This window comes from Pocillopora damicornis, chromosome 1 (assembly GCF_964200805.1).
Source record: "Pocillopora damicornis chromosome 1, jaPocDami1.2, whole genome shotgun sequence".
In the NCBI taxonomy this organism is placed as follows: Eukaryota; Metazoa; Cnidaria; class Anthozoa; order Scleractinia; family Pocilloporidae; genus Pocillopora; species Pocillopora damicornis.
Genome location: NC_142670.1, coordinates 11,815,001 through 11,838,079, shown reverse-complemented (window position 1 = coordinate 11,838,079; position 23,079 = coordinate 11,815,001). Strand labels below are relative to the sequence as shown.

Genomic DNA, 23,079 nt, shown 5'->3' with positions numbered 1-23,079 from the left:
TCTCCCACCTGAACAGATTTAGAAAAAACGTAAATTAAATGTGAATTCAAGTTCTCATAAATGTCCAACTAGAGATACGCCGTTAACCTTATACAGTTGTTACCGGAAAGTTTGTCGGAAAAAAAAGAGCAAAAACTTAAAGAGCACGCGACAATCTCAAAAGATTATCTGGGTAACGGTAATCCGGCAACATGGACATAAAAAGTAAAGATAAATTAATTAGTGTTAATTCGTTCTTTTTTTCGTTTTCATACAGTTTAGAATTTAAAGTCAGTCTTTTAAATAAGATAAGTTAATAAAACCTGTGATGCCTCGTCCTTAAATTAACATTTTCTTAACTTTCCCGGAAATCCTGAGGTCCAGTCTACCATGACCTAAAAGCTACCCGCAATACATTTCGGGGTTAACCCTTGCACTTCTGACATGCTTTCTTCCGACAGCCTTTCTCGAAAGAACTGTATTTATTTTTTGCTTTTCTCAGAGGGCGCAGTCACGAATCCTGTAATCTAACTGGCCATTAATGCGGTCCGGATTTTCCTATCTCTGCCCACTATCACGGTATCGCTTGCGCAAGCCCCGCACTACATGTCTAACTTTATTGCCATTTTTCGTAAATACTTTTCGTTTTGCCGGCTGGGCAGTATTTTTAAGCAAAATATTAATTGTTTGAAAGAAAATCAAGGCGATTAACAACTTATTGATCCTCAATTTCTCTCTCTCAAATCACTTTGGTTGCCAGCCAAAAATTTGGTTTGGAAATGAATTTTGGTAGCAACTATGTCTTTAAATGGGTTGACTCACGACCTAAAAACCGTTTGTGATTAACCTAAACCTTCAGTAGAAGTAGCTCAGAGAGTTAAATTGTGAGGTATTTCTTCATAATTGAAATTTGTGATGGAAATTTCATTTATTATATATCTGAATATCTCAAAGAAGTTGTTCATTGAAAACCAGTGAGCGAAGTCTCCTATGCTTTAAATACGCTTTCGGTAAGTCGTTGTAAGTCCGTTCAAATCGGGCACTGATACCGAAACGAAGAAATTCAACGATAAAAAGCTGCATTAAAATTCCCATTTTGATGAAAGACCAGAGTTACTCGCGTAATTGCTCCAAACAAACGAGAGCAAACTCCCACAACCTCAAAACATACTTTTAAATTTACTTACAATTACTTTTCACTTAAGTTTGTTTGCCAAAACAGCGCCGTTGTTGTTGTTGTCGTTGTTCTTTTTTCTTAAGCGTCCTCTCATTGACAGGTGTCAGATTGTGACAGATACTTGTGAAACAAATGTTTCAAAGTTTGTTTCTAGAAGCCTTTTAAATCACTTTTAACAATACACAAACAAAATATTTGGTTGAAGCCTCTCTTTACTTTGCATTACCTCAGTCTGTTTCAACTACCATTTACTCGCTCAAAATTTGTTTAGTTCATGGAAGATCTTGCCGTAATTACAGCACTAACTCATTAGGGTTCTTTTGGAAAACATTTCGTAGGAAAAAACTGTTACTCACCAGCCTAGGTCGGTCCGTATTGGGAAAAACTGTGCACTCTGTCTAAAATACGCAGCCACACACTCATTGGCTGCTATTGGCAGTCAACTTTCTACAGTCCCTTGTTTATACTCTCTGCAACCCCCCCCCCCCCCCCCCCACCCCATTTATACTCTTGAAGAAATACTACTTGCGGTGAAACCACTAGACTGCTTCTTGTGGATTCACTTTAGTTTTGAATATTGTTGGCATCATTTCTATGATCAATAAGGCTACAGACCCAGGAGAATTGTGTTTGATGTTTGATTTGTCAAATATCACCTTGAGAAATATCAAAACAAAAACAAAAAAGCCGAGTATTAAAAACGTAAAATTGCACTTGATTCCTTCATATCCATACCTTCAAGTACTTCATAAACTGAAACTCTATTCCCAGTTTGAAGGAGAATCTAAGAAATTAATTATGCTGATTTGCTTTCCTGGTCAATTTTTTTTCATTTATCACTTTGATAAAGTACTTTTACTGAAGTACAACACCTTAACCCTTTAACTCCTAAGATCTTATAAGTAATTCTTGTTACTGTCTGCCATACAGTTCTTGTGATGTTAGTTTGGAGAATTTGGTATTGGATCAACTTAAAATCATGATCCCCTAATTGATATTCTACTTTATTATTATCAATATACGCCGCCAAATAGAAAATCGGCCTCTTCAAAACACACGCTCAGCGGGCCGCAAAAGACTGATAGCGGGCTGCTAATGCATTATCAGCTGATTGGTTCTTGCTTGTTACCAGCATGGACATTTTTAAGGTTAACTTTGTGATATGCCTATTATTTACAGACGATTTTAAGCATTTTTTCAGTAATTTTCAATAAGTTCACTGGACTGAGTTGATTCTTTAATAGCTTGTTCAATCAACACTTACATGATGATTTGAAGTGACTTTGAATTCGTCATTCACTTAGCTTGTATTATTAAAACTCGCATTCTTGATATCATTTGGCCTTGTTTATTGATAATAATGATAATGACATGACTTTTTTCGGGAATATTGTTTATTTGCGCCCGCGTAGTGTCATTTGCGACCCTCGCGCTTCGCGCTCGGGCCGCAAATGACACTACGCGGGCGCAAATAAACAATATTCTCGAAAAAAAGTCATGTTATTCCTTTATTCTCATCTGACTTGTCTGCTTGATATTGTATTGATATTGTAAGGAGAAATTCCGTACAGTAAATGGTTTGAACCCGGTGGTAACATGCAATAGTGTAGTTTGATCATTTGGGTGAGAGAAGTCCTGAGAAGGACTGTTGTCGGTGGTGGTGACTGACGTTTCGACAACCTGAGGTAAGCCCTTACGACAACTCACTACGGACAGCAGTTTACAGGAAACCGACACATACCGAAAGATTACTGCAAGAGTCATTTTACAACCCGACATCACACAAAGCCACAACTATCAGGACTCTCACGCGACGAGCGTAACTAGTATGCAACACGACTGACAGCTTCTGCACTAACCTAGTCTATAGAACGACATACAGCAAAACAGCAATTCATGGAGAATATTGGATTATGGCCTGAGTGTAACGCCATAACGCCACTTTATTAAAGCAGATACTAATAACGTCTACAAAAAGAGAGACTGAAAATGTAAAATAGAGAAAGCCGTGCCGGGGGGGGGGGGGGGGGGGGGGCAAACCCTGTGGGCAAAAACGGACCAGGCACGACTTAGTCCCCCGCCGAGACTTCTAATTAAATAATTTATCGTAAGCAAACGAAATCCGAAACTAAAGAGCAATAGATCAAGCAACTTTTAAGTGATCATTAACAGTGTGCTTAATGTATCGTTCTTTGGAATGGCACATTTCCAGCCGGCGTGCTCGTCCAGCAGATCAGCAGAAATACTCTTACACGCAGGATTTGAAGCGGCGCCAGACTTGATACTATGGGTGCCGTAACTAGCGATGTCATCTACAAATGGCTTAACGTATTTCCTAAATTCCTCACTCCAAGCGTTGTGTATGAAACGTCTTTAGTAGCATGAAAATACTCCTTAGACTTAGATTTAACAATTCATCTAACGAGGAGGGAGGATGACTCCGTAGATGAAGGAAGAAGCTTGAGTAACCTCTCCGTAATGGAAACCGGGCAAGTAGCCTTATAAGACCTTGCTAGGAGGGATGTATGCCCCTCCCTATACTGATCATTCTTGCGTTTCAGAATGAAAACTGACATGTATTCACTGCAAATAGAGACATCTTTAACAGACAAAGTACGAATTTCACCCATACGGTAAAACCCAGCGAGGCCAACCAAGAGAATGAAAAGAAAACGAATAACATCGAGAGAACTACTAGAAATATAATGATCAGCGATCCTACAAACTGTGTCGACGGATAAAGGCTCTTTCGGCTGAACGGGACATGCAAGTTTCCTTCTAGCGCCCTCTAAGGATGACTTAACAAAGGGGTGACTAGAAGGACATTCTACTATCCCGGCCAGACTATGAGCCCACTTAATGCTGTAAAGAACTGATTCTATAGAAGATATCCCCGTATTATTGCTAACTGAAATTACAGTAAGCTCGCTAATAAAGAGCGCGACATGCAGAGGCTTTGGAGTCTTAGGAGCTGCCCATTGACGCCACTTCAGCCAGCCAGATCTGTATTTCTGCACGGTGGAAGGAGCCCTAGACTCCAACCATAAATGTAGAAGGTTTGGAACAAGCCTACGCAAAGATATCTCGATCAGACAATTTGCGTCACGCTAAATCCCCGATTGCAGAACGTCTACAAGAAATAAAATAAAATAAAATAAAATAAGAGTAAGCAAAAAAAAAGGTAGAATGACAAAAAAAGAGATACATAATACAAAAAGAAAATGAGATGCCACAAAAACCATCTTCAATAAAACACAATGAAATAGCAAACGCGGCGCAAAAACAATTTAGCCCAGAACACGTACGGTCAAAACGACGATGCCAAATCAGGAAAAAGGTGCAAAACAAACGGAGGTCAAACTACTGACCAAAATGACACTGCCAAATCAGGCAAAACACAACGAGGCTGGACTAAAAGATCAGCAATGACAAGGTGAGGAATAGAGCTGAAAGAAAAGAGACGTGCATTGTAAACAAGGATGACAAAAGCTCACCTAAAATCAACCCGTAAGGCTAACATTATGAATCTCAGGCAACCACTGAAAACCGAGGGACGCCCCTTGTAAATTTGCCTCTGGCCGGGACCTTCCAACAAGAGGTCTTCTATACAAGGAAGCTCAAACACTCCCTTAACAGAAGACCTGAACTGAGAAGAGCTGTCATGCAAAAAGGGCCAAAAATAGGCCAAAGGCCACTGTGCGACAATCAAAGTGCCGTAATCAGAGCACGACGAGAGAGCTCTAACAGAAGGAACGATGGCACTCACAGAAGAGCACACCCAATTTTTCTCGTCTAGCCAATCCTGGGCCAAGGCGTCAACGCCGCTGCAGCCGGGGGAGGCAAATTTAAAAATGAACCTAGGAACCTGGGCGTTGTAATGCGACGCAAACCGATCGATTGTATGAGGGCCCCATTTTGCGTCTATCACCCGAAATACAGAAGGGTTGACGGACCAGTCATCTTTGTCAACAAATCTGCTGAGAAGATCTGCCCTTTCAGTAAGCGACCTTGGGATCCATTGCGCTTCCAGAATGATGCTGTCAACAAGAAAGAGACTAAAAATGTCCATGGCCAGAGCCTGGAGATTAATTTTGGAGCTTCCGATAGCAACAATTTTGGCGGCGCCCTGATTATCAGTAAAGATTTTAACTATCTTGTGTTTCAATTGAGCAACGTAGGAAAGCAAGTGACAAGAAATAAATAGCTTTCAGTTCGCGGAACGTAGAACTTTGGCCGATACACTTGGGTTGCCACATGCCGCTGACAACGCTGCCGTATAGAGAAGGTGAAAAACCTCCGAAAGCTACATCACCTGCGTCGGAAAACACAACGGTATGGGTCGCTAATGTTGGCCCTATAGAATAACCGTTGAGGCAATCGATGTTGCAGTACCAAAATTTGAGCTTGAGTAGAAGACTGGGAGAAAAATGAATGGTGTTGTCCCATGCTGACCTGGTTTCAATGGCGAAGTATATCTGCCTGGTCAAAAGACAAATATCGGGCCGACTGCCAAAGCAACTGGAATGATAGTACCAGTGATTCTCGCTAACTTACGGAATGAAGAGTACCCCGCTTGAATCGCAGAATCCCACAAGCCCTTAAGTTTGGAGACTATCGTCTCTGAAATTTCCTCGTTACAAAGAAGACCAGATGAAGAAAGCTCTTTGCGCTGAATTAAGCTTGCTGCCGTGGCGGAACACTTATCAGGTTGACTACCGAAACTGTCGGCTAGATAAATGAAACTTGTGTGCCCCATAGAACGCCAGCGTCTAACTAACGGGCGCATCAACTTAGTGAAACAAAAGCAGGCACTTCCGAAAGGAAGAACTGCAAAGGTTTAATATATAACAACGCCGGAAAAAGGCTAGGCAAAACCGAGATACTTTTGGCGATCAAGACAAATATCAGCATGATGGTAGCCGTACTTAAGGTCCCATGCGAAAATCCAGTGTCCTTCATTCAGAACTTAGGATAGCGAGCGCAAGTCTTCATATTTGAATCTGGGTTTAACTAAACAATTGTTGACGTGCCTGAGATCAACAACAAGACGCAACTTCTTTCCTTCCGCGACTGTTAAAGGATTCACGCAGAACGGAGGAACGACATGCTCAACAATACAACCATTACTAAGAAGCTCGGTAATTGCTTTGGCCACAAATTCTGGATTCTGAAGCGCAGATCTGTTGTTCTTTAGAAAGCACTGTGAGGGATACTGGGCAAAAGGTAAACTGTAACCACGCCTAACCATGTCAAGCACAAAATCTGAAGCATCCAATGCTTCAACCCAAAAGTTAAGCGAGGACCTCAAGCGACCTTTGACGCCATTGCTACCGCCTTTAACACTAAATTCGTCGCTACAGGAAGACAATAAATCTAAAAATTCGCACTCAACTTGCAGGGCATCAGCATTATCAGTGGTCAACAAACCGCCCTCTAGTCAATCACGGCGAGCGCTACTCTTTCAAGTGTCCGCAGGTTTCGTGCATGTCAAGCTCAAATGACCAAAACCTCCACACTGAAAAAAGGGGAACACACAACGGCATGAAAATAAAATCCAAAGCATAAAAATAAAAGAACAGTGGAGTAGCGTGTGGTGTTAGCAGAACCCGAAGGAAGATCACTAACTGACAACAGCTAGATATACGACACGCAATTAACGCGTATAGCGTAATTAAAAACACCTTATTGTCTAACACAATAGACAGCCAAATACAGAACGTGCAGAAAACAAATATCTGCTAAACGATGTACCACAGATATTTCGATATTCTGCACTAACCTAGTCTATAGAACGACATACAGCAAAACAGCAATTCATGGAAAATATTTGATTATGGCCTGAGTGTAACGCCATAATCGACGAGGTAAAAACAAAGCTAGTATAACGAGAAAGAGTGGGCTACTTATCTGAAAACAAGGCCCCAAACGACGAGCTGGTCTAGCTTCCGAACAAGAGGCCAAATCCTTAGACGAGAATCTCGACGAAGAAGCCGCGCGGACTACAGAGGAGGAACCGCTTCCTTTCGCGTCAGAACGGACACGACGACGCTTCTCTTTATTTGTTTTTCTCCCGGCTCTCCTCTCGGCTCGGCAAATTCTCTTCTCGTCGTCGAAGTCAGAGGTGAGTTCATCAGACAAATATTCGTTAACGGTCACCCATCCATATTCGCTCTCGTCAGCTAGCTTAATGCCTTTAACACGCTTGGAAACTAATTCAGTACCTGACTCCAGGGCAACTTTAACTTTCTCGTACAATTTCTGCTTGAGAGCGTCAGATGCTTCGTCTAGTTTATCCATCACTTGGAGGGAATGATCCAACTGCTGTTGGTTTCCTTTCCTTTTGCAGGTATATTGTTCGCACCGAGCTCTCTTGACTGCTTGTTCAACGGACGAGCTATTCTCCTCGGAAAATCGCTTCGCGAAATCGCTAAGCCTAGATTCAATAACCTTGGTGAGGTTATCAGTTAAAGAACCCATCGATTCAGAAACGGCAGACCCTATAACAGCACCGACAGAAGGATCTCAAACTCCATCGTTCCGACTAGAACGTGCCCTAGCTTCCTCAGAGTCGCTCATGCTAAAGAACATTGGAGTAGCGTGTGGCGTTGGCAGACCCGAAGGAAGATCACGAACTGACAACAGCTATATATACGACATGCAATTAACGCTTATTGCGTAACTCAAACACCTAATTGTATAACACACTAAGAATACAAAATGCAGAACGTGCAGAAAACAAATATCTGCTAAACTACGTAACGCACATATTTTGATATCATCTGACGAGAACAAGTACCTTGACCGTGTTTTTTCCAAGAACAACTATAACGAATACTTCATCCGACGAAACACTCATCGACCTTAACTACTACTTCTGAAGCTAACGACAACGCAACTCCTACTCCTGTTCGCGCGTCGCTCACAAACCCATTATCACACTACGTCAGTTACTGACTAACGTCAAAGACCAAGACGAACCGAGGAACAGACAGGGACCAGTTTATAAGATCAACTGCTCCGACTGGCACGCCTCCCACATCGGTGAGACTGGCAGAAACCTCACAACCAGACTGACTAAACACAAACGGGCGGCGAGGAAAGGCGATGTGAACAATCACATTACTGAACAATACCGACTTACGAACCGCACTATTGACTGGAAATCTGCTGGTTTACTAACTTGGAACTGACTCCCCTCAGCAGGTATCAACCACTACCTGCACCATACAAACGACTCATCCATGACATTAACATTACGAACGAACCGAACAGAACGACCTAACTTTACTATAACAGATCGAGACTGACCAATCACGACCGACCCACGTGAGTCTTACAGCTAATAACATCCCGGCAAAACCGGCCAATCAGTTTATACAAACCGGGCTAAGAACATTCGACTGACAACAACTATTCACTTAACTCTGAAGATGACTTCCACTCAGGTTGTCGAAAAGTCAGTCACCACTACCGACAACAGTCCTTCTCAGGACTACACTCACCCGGACGATCAAACTACACTATTACGAGAAATTCTCTCTTGGTCACTCACGGGAGTCAAAGGGTTAGCATCAATATCCATATTCTCTAGACTCTTCACTATAAATTTCCATCATTACTGATGGGGAGAATTCATGTTGTAATCAGAGCGTCTTGAGTTGGCAATCTTTTTGTTATTCTGATGTTCTCAATGAGTGATTCAGCAATATTACTGGAGGGAAAAATTACATGCAGACTACCCTTGGGGGTAATAGGGTTAATTAAGCAGAGAGAACCAAATTAGTCCATTGTTTCACTTGTAAGCCATGCTGTGTTCCCTATTTAACAGGACACGTGTACAAAACATGGTCCAAAATTACCACAAACATCACTCATTTCAAAGCCAAGAGTAATATTCCACATTGGAGTAATATTTGAATTAAGTATTGGCAATTGTAGAGTTCTGAGAACTGTCTTTGATAATTAAAAGACAAACTCACGGTCTGATGAAATTGATATTCATAAACAAAGTAATAGCTAGCTCACCTGATTGTAACATAAAGAAAACCCAGCAAGGACCCAACCAGTCCGTTGTCAGTTGTCAGGCAGGCAAAAAATGGGTAGAACAGGATCCCGTATACAAGAACAGTGACAATAATTATTCTGAAAAACTAAATAAAACAGGAATTTTTTTTTCTGCTTGCTCATGTTGAGTGCTGGACTGCTGTGCAGGTAAAGAGGGTAAGTTATAAAGAAACTATGGTGCTATGTCAGTGGGAGAATATAACAGGGTAATTTAGTATTATTAACTGAGTTAATAATGTAAATTGGCCACTGTGTTGAGTTTAACAGCTGACGTTTCAAATGCAATAGCCCTTCATCAGAGAAATTGTAAGAATTGTGGGTTGTGTGTGTATTTATATGCAGAAAATGGAGCTTTGTTATTGGTGGGAATGTTGAGATTAGAAAACAAGAATAAATTAGCTGAAGGAAAAGCATTCGTTGACAGCATGTGGCTTAAGAGTGCCTGTTTGAAAGATAATTTTTGTTTTGGAGTTTTGCGGCCCTCCAAACTGCCTCATACAGATGTACAAGGAAAGGCAGCAAAGTAATGAATGTGGCTCCCAGTGTGGTCATCTGGCCTTGTTATCATTTATAGAGGCCCACATTTAAACCTGCTTTTCACAGCCAAACTGAGCCAGCCCATCTAAATATTCCAAATAAATAACTTAATATCAAGTTCACAACCACATCACAAAGGGAGGCTAGGTGCCCAAGGGGCCCAGGAGCTGCAACTACAGTCACACCCCTAGGTGCTAGAACACCCAACTGGCCTACCCAGCACTAAAGTGGCAGCTTGCAGAAATAGACCCTGCAAAAGAAACCCTGCAGTTAGGTTTGAGGGGAGGAAACACCAAGAAACGTTATCCTCAAGGACAAGAATCCCATGCTACAGAGCAGCAAACACAACACGGGCACACGGTGGAACAATACATGCACTGATGAGGTATACTGCTGGATGAGGACGGCCCCAGGGCCCTAACATTCACAACAGTACTGCTGCAGACTGCAGAACACAACAAATACTGGCTGAGACACAAACCAAACACCTGAAAATGCTACTGATCATACATGTATTTGCTTTTAGTCATTTAAACTGTTTGTTAAATTCCATATAGCTATATTAAAATTTGTTCATAAACTAATACTGGCCTAATTGGCAACTGAGTTTATCTATACCTACTAGAGTCTCTAAAATGATTTTAACAGTGAGAGAAACGGAGCAAAACAAAAAAAAACAAACACTCAACTTATTCAAAATCAGGTTGCCATGGTATGACCACTTACCCTGCACCCATCCAGCTGGGTCATGCAGGCATCTGAAAAATTCGATTTTTTGGTTGTAAAAACATATTCAGGCATGTGCTGGAAGTGGCTCCAAACATAACAGCAAAGGTGAATCTGTTGCCAAAATCACTTAAAAAAATCAAATGGTCTGAAAAGAAACCACACAAACATTGGTAAAACAGTGGCACCCAAATACCTCACTTAAAAATACACTCCCATTAAACCCATTCAATAAGGGAAAGCTTCATATTATTACACCGTGTTCATATTCTGACTGAAATGGCACAATTTCCTGATAGATCAGGCGTGGGGGAATTTTTAGGTCAATTTTTGCTTCATATATACTGCTGGCCTCTAAGAAAACCTGCCCCATCATAGTCTACCCTATGACCAGTTATACATCTCATCTGCTAAATGAGCCACTTTACGCGAAGTGTTATTTTTGTGATCCCATCTACCCATGTGTTGCTGGCCTCTCAGAATACCTGCCCCATTATAGTCTACCCTGTGACCAATTATACAACTCATCTGCTAAGTGAGTCATGGGAAGTGTTATTTTTGTGATCCCATCTACCCATGTGCTGCTGGCCTTTCGGAATACGTCCCCTATTATAATCTATTCTGTGGCCAACTATACACCCCACCTGCTAAGTTAGTCACTTTACCAGAAATGTGATTTTTGTGATCCCAGCTTAGTTGATTTCTGTTTATAGATGCATCTATCTAGCTAAAAAACCAAGTCTTTTAAGTAGGTCATGATCCTAAAATGAAGCAACACATTTGTTTACATGAATTTAGAACACTTTACTTTTCATCCTGAGTGCATTAACATTCTGGTACATTTCAATCTAATTTGAACCTTCCTGTTTGTAAATCCTTATTTTGATGTAGGAAAGTTTTCCAAATCATGAAAATGTATTACTCCCCACTCTTGTTACTCTACTGAAAATGTAACCCCATTATAGCTAGGAGAGTCGTGAAAATGCAACCCAAACCAGCAGCACATCCCCTTGCCTAGTATTACTAGCAACTTTTTCGAAAAAAAGTACATGTAGCTGGGTGTCACTTCAACTTAGGTACAACTACTTAGAAGTACACAATGATTAGGCTATATATACTTTCAGCCCACAATCCCCTCACCTTCTGTCCCGAATTCAAGTGTGAAGTGAGAAAGACAACAGTACTTATTTCCAGAAAAATAAAAGAAAAATTAAAAATAAAAAATTGAAAGAATTCCTCATACCATTTCAAAAGAAATAACTAAACGAGGCCTACTCTAATTTAAGACATGGAACAGAATGAAAAGGAAGATCTGTAATTTTAGAAAGAGAGATTTTCAATTTGCAAAGCAAGAATCCGTTTGGAACTCCACTATGCGAAAGGATGAGAGGGTCGATTAGAAACCTCAAAGCCGTCGAAAAAATCATCCACAACCGCAAAACCGCAAAAAAGATTCGACAAGAACCGAAAACCGCATGCAAAGCAGTCAAAACCGATAAATGTTCACATCCCAGTTCTCAAAACCCTAATCAATCCGATACGGTGTTGACAACTGGAGCATTCAGAGGCTTCGCGGCTATTCGAGATCAGTGGAGGCGCATTATGGCCGCTTGGATCGAAGAGAAAACGGAATCCAAATAGGACAATCCGAAAACTTCATCGCAAACCAAATCCGTAGCCCATTAGACAGGTGTTTTTGACGAAAACCGAATACCAAATGCTAAAGAACGGAAAATCCGCAAACAGCAATGAACACCCAAACCGAAAAACCGAAATTCTTTAGCACAAAAACCGATCTTAAAAAAATATAGAACATCCCAATGCCCCCCTTAAGGATGACTCGGTCAGTTCAGTCTACAGATCATTCAAATGATAACAGAACGACCATTACTGTTACTGAAACCTCGACGAAAACTTTTTATTATTATTACTTTTCAATCAGAAACGTACTGCAAACCAACTTTAGTCACGCGATATTTTTCAGGGAAGGTGTCTGATGTCACGCAATCGAATTATTCATCGACAACGAACATCGATGCTTGACACCTTGGAAATTGTACAGCTACAGCCTCACGGAATTTTAATTTGAATAATAGATTTGCATTTTAAGGCGAAATGGCGCAGTCCTTCCTATAAATATAGAAGAGGATTGATCTCTTCGCGAACGTAGTGAAGATTCAGCCAAGAACACCATGGAGATTTTCATATTTTCAGTTCGTTTCGTTTCGTTTGGCAATTTACAGTAAGCCCTAAAAAATTCCGGAGATATGGTTGACTCTAGTTTTACAATAGAGACTGAATACTTTTGTATGACATAAGATCTTTGAAAGACAGGCGAAAGAGCAGTGTTACAATTGTTAACTCTTTAACTCAGTTGTATCCAATTCTGCGCATAAACTCCATCATCTGCTACCAGTTAAGCAGATACAATTTACAAACCAGTGTAACTTTAAGTTTAGGAAAATGCGCGCTAGTCGTAACACGACCACATTTGTTTCATCCAAGTCCAATCGGTAGAACTTTCATACGTAGTTTTTTTTTTCTATATAGTCTTTTCATATTATAAGAAATTGTTTTTTAATCACAGAGTATAAAATATAAATTAAAACAACTTTTTTCAAATTTTATGCTGCGAATTTGAATATTTTTCAATAAACAAACGATATACCTCGAGGAGACGACAGCGCAACGAAAGAACCAAATCGCAGAACGAGCGGGCACGAATCTAGGGCGCATTCATTCATGGAATTATCGACATCCACAACAGAGTACGTACCCCTGAGAAGCGTTCTCCGCGGATCTATTTGCCATTTTCGAAGCAATCTCGCAGGGCAACTGCACGTGGTTTAATCTCCCTCGTCTGACAGCTCCTTTCATTTGGTTCCGTAAATTTGAATTAGATTATGTTTATCTTATGACCTATTGTTTTTCTCGGAAAATTGGCGGAGGAGAAATAGCAGGAGTCTGGAAGCTAGCTAGGTTGGTGACCGCTGACTAAAGTACAGCAGGGCCCAGTTGTTCAAAGGCCAATTAGCTCTAACCCGGGGTTAAATTTTAATCCAGCTTTCTTTATTTCTTTGTTCAAAAGTCTTTTTGGGAAAATTTTTACTATTCTTTTCAGAACATCCAATGATCAAATTGCAAGCAAAAAGATTTGAACTGAATTTTCTCTTAAAGTTTTCAGACCAGAAATCAAATTTCACACTAACCCTGGGTTACCTTAACCCAGCTATGAACAACCGGGGCCAGGAGATTTTCAAAGATGGCGCGAAATGTCGGAGAGTGATGTTATCACCTCACTATAGTAAAATGTTTTGTTAGTTGTTTTAGTTCTCAGCGTCAGTCTTTTAACGGGTGTTTTAATTATAATTACATATTTTTCTACAGGATATTCGATCGTTCTTCGGTCCTACAGGAAAGACAGCGAAGCAAAGCGCTTCGAAAGTAGAAAATAAGCGCAGCAAAGATTTTACTGCGAAGTCATTATCGAAACAAGATGTAAGAAAGAGCCGAACGAAAAGCAAGGTAAGTAATGGATTATGTAGCATTTGAGAGAGTAAATTATTTGTGTTAACAGGGAATTCGACTTCAGAGGTGACGGAGAAAAGATCTGCCTATATCATAGCCCCTGTCTGACTGAATCGATCATCATGTACATGTGTGTCTATATACTCGGGTGCAATTCACATTCCCATCTATCTTCTCCTGGGGATGGGGGGGGACACCTTATTTGGCCAAAATTGGTATTTATTGCCATACATGGTAAAATTTCCTTTGTCATGAATCTTTAATTTTGCACATGGTAGGTAATTTTACAACATGTTTTAACCAAGAGTTTCATTCCACTTCATATTTCTAACCCAAGGTATCTTTCTGGATTGGAATGTGAGAAATGGTGTGGTACTGTGTGTTAACTAACTTTGTAGGTATAATTTTCAGTAGTTTGTCTGAGTATGTCAGGGTAGCTGAGTGAGGCTGATAAGTTACAGTGTTTTGCCTTTTTTTTTAAATCCTTAACAGGGTTGTAAAATGTGTGAATAAAAGAACAGGTAATTGTTAATTTGCTGGGCAGGGTTTATCAAGCAGTGAAGATGATTATATTGCCCAGAAGCAAAAACCAAAAGAAAATCAGAAGAAGAAGAAGAAAGGAAAAAACATTATTGACTCAGGTAATGTTTTAGGGTGAACACAAAAAGTTTCAAAAGGAACAGATGTTGAGACTCTATACAAACTGTCATCTATATGCTATACAAACTGTCACCTCTGTATTAGTTTTAATGGTTTCAATTTACATGTAAGCTAGGTAGTTGTGCTGTACAGTGTCCTTGTCAATTCCCACTGCAATTTGCATTATTATGGAAACATGGTGTAAAAAGATTCACCTAATTATACATACAACATCATAATGATGTCTTGACCCTATTTCTAAATTAATCTTATTTCTCTCTTCCTCCAAAAATCAGGTATGTGATTTGTTTCTTGAATTTTTTTTCCCCTCTCATACAGTTGTAGTTAAAGTTTTGGACCTTAGTATCACCCCTGAATCAAGAGTCAAGGAAATGATCACCAACTATAGAAGCTCATGATTATTAAACAAATTCTCCTTGTCAGCAGCTTAGAAAATGCATAGAGAACAGTATGGAGAATATGCATACTGATGTCAGGGTGTATTCACAACCTGGTTCTCTTTCATGCACTTTCAGAAAAGCCACATCAGTAAAGAAGGAAGAGAGTTGAAAAGCTTGGAAAAGTTGAAGACTAATCAGTTTGGACTCAGATAAGGAAATTACTGGTATGTGCACTAATCGAGGGTACCTTATACTTTTTATGTGAAAGGTGATGGGAGATTTCGTCTTCACGGGAATCGTGATAACATCTTTTTTTAATTTTTTTTTTGATTTTATAGGATTAACAGCTTTATTAACAGGATAGAAAGAGTGAAAATATGAATTTGGTATAATTTTTTAATTTTTTTGGTTTTATTTATCTTCAAAACGTGATAGTCTTGAAAGAATTTTGAATGTTTTTCATGATGCATGGAAAGGCCTAATATTTCTATGTGACTGAGTTCTACAAAAGAGTGTAGGGGACCCTCCTTATTGATGGAGTGTGAAGGCTGGATAGGGTGGTAAGGTGAGGTCAGTTTTTTTACATCACCTGCCCTTTAACCTTGCTCATGTATTTACTTGCCAAAGAAAACAAATCTGCTTCATCCAGGGTTTAGCACACTTACCATTAGATCATTCTGTCTTGAAAAGGTTTTAATATTATAGCACTTGAGTTATATTTTGATGTGGTTTCCACAGATGAGGAAGAAGTTGTGACCAGCAAATTAAAAAAATCTGCCAAACAGACAGAAAATGTCCAGCAAGTTAAAGAGAGGTATAATCCATCATTCTCTTTCATTATATTTCACATTTCAGCACCAACCCATAGTGTTCATTTAGAATAAAAGATATTGCTCTGGAGAATAATCTGGCGTCTTCTAAAATTATCCGGCTAAATTTTGTTTGTCTGTTTGTTTGTTTGATTTTTCCTCTCTTCCATCAGGCATTGAGAATGTTAGATCTGTGATAGGACAGTGCTCTTATGATGATACATTTCACCCTTTGACTGTGAAGAGTGACCAGCATCTAATTTCTCTTTACAATATCATCCTTGAATCAAACATTAAGGTCATGAGAGTAAAGGAAGTGATCACCAACTGAGCTCTTGTTTGTATAACAAATTCTTCTTGTCAGTACCATAGGAAATGTATAGAGTCAAAGGCTGAGGTTAAAAAGCTTTTCCTGTGAAGAAAAAGGTTTGTAAGCCTTTTGATTACCATGTATACTTTATTATTGCAAAATTAACCATTACATGTACTATTTATGCTTAAACATACTACCCTGATACCAGAACGGATTGTATCTGATATGATTTCATGTTTATGGCAAGTGTTATTAAGCACTTGAATGAGGTACTTGTAGATGAAATAGTAACCTTTTATGACTAAATTTGTCTTTGTATGAGATCCAAAAGCTTACTAAAACTTGTTAACTGGTGGTAAATGTGCATGTTGTATATATCCTGCCCTACTATGAGAGGAGATGGTTTTTGTTTAGATGCATTTTACTAACAATACCTGCAACAAAACATTACTTACAATACTAACACAACTCAAAATACTACCATCACTGTACCTAGAATGTATACCAAAAACAGTAACAATAGTGAAAAAACTTTCAGGTACACTCTTGGTGATTTTAACTTTGACAATCCAGGAAGATTTTACCACTTTGTCTTCATTTTTCAAAGCAGCAGTGTCTTTCATCATCAACATTCCTATTTGGGTCAACTCTTACCTTGTTAGGACAACTCTTAGCTGTTAGAATGTTTTATATACATGTAACTTTTCTTCACTTCAAATTTTATCCATGGACTTTTCAGGAAGTACTAAAGACAACTCCTGCTAGCAAACTGGCTGCCAAAGCTTCTACAGTTCCAGAAACTCCAGTTAGAGACTCAAAACCAAGTTAAAAGAAACTGTTACTCCAAAAAAAGGATAAAAAAGACGTCAGTAAGGAAACTCCAATTAAAGAAACACCAAATGTGTCAAAATCAGAGGAAGTGGTTGAAATTCCACCCTCATTGGAAAAGAAAAAGTCTGGCTACTGTAGGTTTATGGCAAGAGATGGTCCTAGGGCACTTGGTTCAAAGGAAATTCCTCAGGTTGGTTTCAAAGCCCAAGATCTGATATTAATTCTCTCCTCTTGCTGCCAGACGTTTTCCTGTTAATTAATATCAAGAATTTGTTGTCAGTTCATTATAACAAGTGTGTGTACCTGATAAGTTTTAGTGTTCTCATAACCTGTTTGCTGGATAATGTATGGATATTCTAGGGAGCAGTTACATGTTCATTTCTTCTGTTAGTTAAATTATTATTATCTCTCAAAGCTGTGAACAGTTTGTTTTCCATCCTCTCAAATTTTAATATGAGATGCAAGACAAATATCCACTGAGTCTTTTACTTTTTTGCCATTTATAACTTTTCACTTTGGACAGTATTAAGAGGCCTTCAAGGGAAGAATTAATTATTTGTCTGCACATCTTGAATCATGCGTGCACTTAATAATTTAATTTTTAGGGTGCGGAAAACTGTTTGGATGGACTGACATTTGTCATTATGGGAATCCCTGAAAGTATTGAGAGAGAGGAGACTGCTGATTTGATTCAAAGATATCGTGGAAAAGTTACCCAATCAGTGAGCAAGAAAACAAGTGATGTCATGGTGGGACAGGATCCTGGAGAGAGCAAACTTTCCAAGGTACATTGTAATGCACAGTTCAAAAGAGGAAAGAAAAAAAAGAACAATGAATATAAACATATTAGAAAACTAACAAGAAATGGAAAAACTTACCAGCCAGAGGGTAGAAACTAATTAATTCCATGATGGCTTCTAAAAGAGGGTTTTTTTTTTCCTCCAGTAGCATAAACATATATTTCTTGCTGTGGAAGTCATATGTCTCTTTGTTAAGAGACCTTTTAATTGGTTTAAGGTCGTATTTGCTTCCTTGAGCAGCTAAACATTACTTGACAAGAAACCTATGGTTTCTTTGTTGTTGTTGTTGTTGTTGTTTTTTTTTTTTTACTTTGGTGCTTATCTTTAAGGCTAAGCAATGTGGAACATCACAAATAGATGAAGACGGTGTGTTTGAGCTTGTCAGAACAAAACCAGGCAATGAGACCAGCTATGAACCACCAATTGTGGAGAAGAAGGAAAAGATCAGTGTGAAGGTGATTTGTCACAACTGAGTGAAAGATCTGTCATCTCCAACAACACAAACACCATCATCATCACCTGCACTGAAAATTGGCTGTTTCAAACCTTTTCAACAATTAGCAAAAGAGCATGACTTCACAGAAAATTTAATTCAAACTTTTGTTATGTGCCTTAAATCTCCTTACCAGTAAGCATCCTACATGTATTATGGGGTGATCATACCTAGTGAAAATAGTCTCTCTTGTGTGCATCCAGGTACCACTTTGTATAAGTACATGCATACAACTTTTCCTAAAAAATTTGTAACGTTTCCAGGCCGACAAATCGCCTACATCCTTAATAAGAAAATTTTCTTCACTACGCTTTCAGTATGTGTGTTTCTCATTCCCCTCAGTTCTTTCAAGACCTCTCGTATGGCAGTCCAGCGCCCTTCAATCAACCTAAGCATGCGATGGTTTAACGACCATCACGTGAGCAAAAAATAAAATAAAACAATAGCATGTTTATGTCATTGTGCCATGCTCCGGATTAATGAAAATGAAAAGTTGAAAAATGTAATATGACGCCCTGTCCAAATCTGGCGTATACATAGTGAAACAGCATAGCTTCAAAATAGAATCGTGGATCACGAAATAAACAATGATACACGACTTTCTGTTTCGAGTTCGATGAACTCATATTCAGCTTCTCCAATACTGCTGGTGTTACCAGGTACACCGTTTTGTTACACACTCGTGGGGCAAATCACATTTTCACAGGAGTTAAGGTGAGGACAGAATAAGTTAATAGCGACTTAATACAGTGAATGAGATAAACGGGTATTGACTAAAGATACAAATAGAAATAACTGGAAACAAGAGAAAAAAAAACGAAAGAAATATTGATCTTGTTTACTCGTCACGCACGCAGGATCGAATCTTAGACCATCGGATTTTACGATTTGAAGTTCTCACATACAGTTATAGATTTCTCGTTAATGAGCCATGACACACAGTGGATACATAAAGGATCATCCTGTATACTGCTCAGATCATCAATGTCGAAAGTTTCATGTCTTAAAATACAAAATGTTAGAAAGGAACTTTCAAGCTCTTTCGTGACAAAGGAAAAAATCATTTTTTACCGACGACCGAAAAAGAATACCCCATCCGTTAGATCAGGTTAAACGACAGATTAAATATTAATGCTGACATGAAAATAAACATACCAGACCTTGAGGTAGCTTATTTATCTTCCCATGAGGGATCTACGAAGCTGCAACATTTCTGATTCCAGTATCAAGTGCGTCACTTGTCTGTATGAACTACTATACATTTATTTATGGCCTCGCTTACTGCATCCAAACTCAGCAGACAATTCTGGAGCTCAAAGAGATAGAGAGCTAAGGCCTCAGATTTCTCTTCCAACTTAAAGACAACTGGTTCAGTAACATTTTATTCGTAAAATTCCTGTAAGATACACTGAGGGTTTCTGTACACAAAGATGCATGGAGTACACAGATTCAAAAAATTTTTAATATCTTCCTCTGATATTTCTTGAAGAAGAATACTTATGGTATTCGCTTTAATTCTATACAACACGCGAAACGATTTGAATATACTTTTCTCTAGATACAACGAGAAGTTAAGTGCTTTTCTTGGAAAAGAACTTTATTTGAGTTAAGTTTAATGCAAGTACTCTTCAAGTGAGGAATGATAATGAAGAAATATGCGGCATATAATCGAAAGACATGAAAATTGGAAAAAAAAGGATACATAAAGAATACATATTATTGATGAGATTTCTTTAGCTTTGTATCTCCCTTCTTGCCGCAGAGGAAGGACGTGCTCAAGCTCTGAGAGATCTCATGGCCACAAAATATCAGCCTGGAGATTCTTCAACTTACAGCGCATCATTTAATTTTCTGAGTTGGGTTCCACTGAGCACAGTTTTCATAGCTATTAATGGACCATGCGTTTACTTCTGGGTTCGCCGTAGTGACGATAACATCCAGATGAGGCAGGTACACGTCAACGATTATAAGTTTGAGGATGAATTGGAATGTTTCATCCAGAAGCTGAACGAAACTACTCTGAGGGAGATCCGTGAAGGAGATACTGTTAAAATCGAAAATCCTTCTCCTGATTCGCCGACTGTAAAGAAAATGGCCGATGATGTGATCCGAGTTGATGTGAGGCACTCCCAATCAAGTACTTTAAAGAAGCTGCATGACATCATCGTTGCTCCTATTGCTGACCTGTTCGAAGGCAACGAGATAACATTCGTTCCTGAAGGGCCATTTTGCCTTGTACCTTTTGCAGCGTTGCAGGACTCCAACTCATCATATCTAAGTGATTCTTTCAGAATTCGTGTGCTTCCCTCTCTGACGACGTTGCAACTAATTCATGATTGCCCAGCTGACTTTCACATGAAGACTGGTGCATTGCTTGTCGGCGACCCACGTTTCAAACACATCATATATGAGGGAGAACTTTTGGCGCAACTTCCAGGAGCAAGGAAAGAAGTGGAGATGATCGGAAGTATCCTAAATGTATCCCCCCTCACTGGAGAAATGGCATCAAAACATGAAGTGTTAAAAAGAATATCATCAGTGGCGTTAGTTCATATTGCAACACACGGTAAAAAGGAAACAGGAGAAGTTATCCTGGCACCAAACACCACAAGAGATAACTCTCAGCCGCAAGAGAAAGACTATCTACTGACGATGAAAGATATCATAGAAGTTGGGTTGCGAGCACGTCTGGTTGTACTTAGCTGCTGTCACACTGCTCGTGGGGAGGTCATGGCCGAGGGTGTGGTCGGCATGGCGCGTGCACTTTTGGGTGCCGGTGCCAGATCTGTTGTGGTAACCTTGTGGGCGCTTGGCGACGAGGGAACCCTGGAGTTCATGAGTTTCTTCTACGATGCACTTGCCAAAGGCAAGAAGGCAAGTGAAGCTCTCAATCAGGCCATGAAGTGTATGAGAGAAATTGAAAAGTTCAAGGAGGTGATTTACTGGGCACCATTTGTACTCATTGGTGACGACGTCAACCTGGATTTCAAGGATATTTCGAAGCTGAAGGAAGTAAATATTCTGTTTACACATTCTATTCAATACAAAGTTACATTAAATCATAATTATTGCTTATATGTTTTAGTTGGGTTACGAATTAATCTTTTACTCTGGCAAATTGAGATGCAGTAGAATCAAGAGGACACGTTTACAATGGTAACATTCTTTTCTGGAAACCTGATAGGAGTAAAAAAGCAAATTTTTTTAAAACAATCCTGTTGTGCACTGTATCGTTTCATGTGCCAAGAAATATTTCATGGCAACTCAACTATCCTCCCTAAACTTAGATTCTTTTATTTTTCAGTTAAGGCAGTGAGCATTGGAATCCCAGGGAGTTTTAGGATACCTGCAAACGCAGATATTTGGACCATAAACCAGTAAGCTACCGATGAAATATTTGTCAAGAATCTTCTTTTCAAAGCAGGAAGAACCAAATGACGGCCAAAGTCAAGTTCAACAAGAGAAATGATTCAAAAGTTGACTTTTTGTTTGTCTGAACTGCTCTTAAGAGCTTGATATTTGATATCCTGCTGAAACTACTGGTTTTTTTTTCATATGATGTCTTGAAATTATCATGACTAGCTATGTAAAAGTTATTTTTAATCTAAGTATTACCAACTAAGAGGATTAAGGCGTTACGTTGAAGTGGAAGTTGAAACGTCTTGAAAACATTTTCCACATTTTTTTATTTCTTTATCGCTTTTCGTCTCATGAGTGATGTAAAGCTGTTTTAGCCATGTGCATGAGTGGAGAATTTCCATGGAAATTAGAAGATAATTAGTTGTCCGATTGCTCGTTTATCTTTTGGTTTATGTCAGATGGAAATTGTGATTAACTTTTAGAGGATTTGTAAACAGTCATTGGTACTTAAAGTTAGTTTCTGCCAATCAGAATTTGGTTTATCTGGACTTAAAATGACAGATTTTGGCCGTAATGGCCAGGATTTAGTCTTTGTGTTAGTTAATTTTCTGAGATTTCTCCTTTAATTTTAAATGCAATAAATTGTGTTATTTTTTACAAGCAGAACGATGCAAAGGCGAAACCAGAAGTTTTATTTTATAATTTTAGTTATGGCTTACAAAGCATTGAAGGAGGCTCAGAATGAGCTGGAAAGTTGAAGCCACATGATTTATTTAGTTTCTCCGATTAGATTGTTTACTTACTATCTAAGTACAATAAACTAACGTTTAAATGTCAAACAATGAAACAAGTCGCTTGGTATTTTATTAGAATGGAAGAGGAAATCAATAACAAATCTGCATCAACCTGCGTAAGCTATTTCTTGTCGTTTGAAGTAGTATTCGCTTAATAACTTTTGCCCATTTCTTTATATAGGTTTACTGAATGAGAGATAAACTTCGATACTACTTCGACTCTATAACTGCTAATATCGATCATTGGCAACCGTTTCTTAAGATGTCACGCGATGCACTTCTTGAGCACGTTATGCGACAGATATGATGTTTTGTCACATCTTTTCGTTTGGAGTAGTGAGCGCACCCATGTCTTATTCGCTCAGCCTCTTCCCATTTCCTTGAATAGAGTTATTAAGTGAGATATAGACTTCGATATTTTCAGATTTTATTTCTGCCAGTTTCATTGGCAGCCGTTCCTTGGGATGTCACGCGACGCGTTTTTTAAGCATGTAAAGCGATGTGTTGTTTAGTCATATATCGTTGAAGAGGCAAGAAAAAAGAAATTACCTTTCACTTTGGGAGATGGTGCTTTATTCTGTTTATAGAAAGCGTCCTCATCATGGGAGGTACCCTAGGTCGGTATGGT

General features: G+C 39.2%; 2 protein-coding genes and 2 pseudogenes across 3 annotated transcripts; 2 read left to right on the top strand and 2 right to left on the bottom strand.

Moving 5' to 3' along the window:
* Positions 1 to 3,284: 3,284 nt before the first annotated feature.
* Positions 3,285 to 6,827, bottom strand: LOC113671914 (uncharacterized; annotated as a pseudogene).
* A 17-nt stretch (positions 6,828 to 6,844) lies between these two features.
* LOC149051988 (uncharacterized) lies at positions 6,845 to 9,170 on the bottom strand (annotated as a pseudogene).
* Positions 9,171 to 13,544: 4,374 nt separating this feature from the next.
* LOC149051987 (replication factor C subunit 1-like) lies at positions 13,545 to 18,603 on the top strand. Of its 2 annotated transcripts, XM_089209203.1 has the most exons (8): positions 13,545 to 14,008; positions 14,504 to 14,652; positions 15,187 to 15,275; positions 15,790 to 15,865; positions 16,225 to 16,286; positions 16,913 to 17,194; positions 17,610 to 17,789; positions 18,134 to 18,603. In XM_089209203.1, exons 6-8 carry the CDS (start codon positions 17,147 to 17,149, stop codon positions 18,275 to 18,277), a joined length of 372 nt encoding a protein of 123 aa, XP_089065329.1. In that variant the 5' UTR covers positions 13,545 to 14,008; positions 14,504 to 14,652; positions 15,187 to 15,275; positions 15,790 to 15,865; positions 16,225 to 16,286; positions 16,913 to 17,146; the 3' UTR covers positions 18,278 to 18,603. The 2 variants fall into 2 exon arrangements, with proteins under 2 accessions (XP_089065329.1, XP_089065369.1); XM_089209243.1 differs by having other exon boundaries at positions 15,187 to 15,865.
* A 268-nt stretch (positions 18,604 to 18,871) lies between these two features.
* Positions 18,872 to 22,498, top strand: LOC149051986 (tetratricopeptide repeat protein 28-like). The gene is made up of 3 exons (XM_089208814.1): positions 18,872 to 19,011; positions 20,060 to 21,309; positions 21,602 to 22,498. The coding sequence occupies exons 2-3, from the start codon at positions 20,092 to 20,094 to the stop codon at positions 21,611 to 21,613; spliced, it is 1,230 nt and encodes a 409-aa protein (XP_089064940.1). The 5' UTR covers positions 18,872 to 19,011; positions 20,060 to 20,091; the 3' UTR covers positions 21,614 to 22,498.
* The last annotated feature ends 581 nt before the right edge of the window (positions 22,499 to 23,079 follow it).

Coding starts and splice junctions, on each gene's coding strand:
- LOC149051987 (XM_089209203.1), top strand. CDS start 17,147: ATGGCAAGAGATGGTCCTAGGGCACTTGGTTCAAAGGAAATTCCTCAG. Junction 17,195..17,609: donor GTTCAAAGGAAATTCCTCAG/GTTGGTTTCAAA, acceptor TTTAATTTTTAG/GGTGCGGAAAACTGTTTGGA. Junction 17,790..18,133: donor GAGAGAGCAAACTTTCCAAG/GTACATTGTAAT, acceptor CTTATCTTTAAG/GCTAAGCAATGTGGAACATC.
- LOC149051986 (XM_089208814.1), top strand. CDS start 20,092: ATGGCCACAAAATATCAGCCTGGAGATTCTTCAACTTACAGCGCATCA.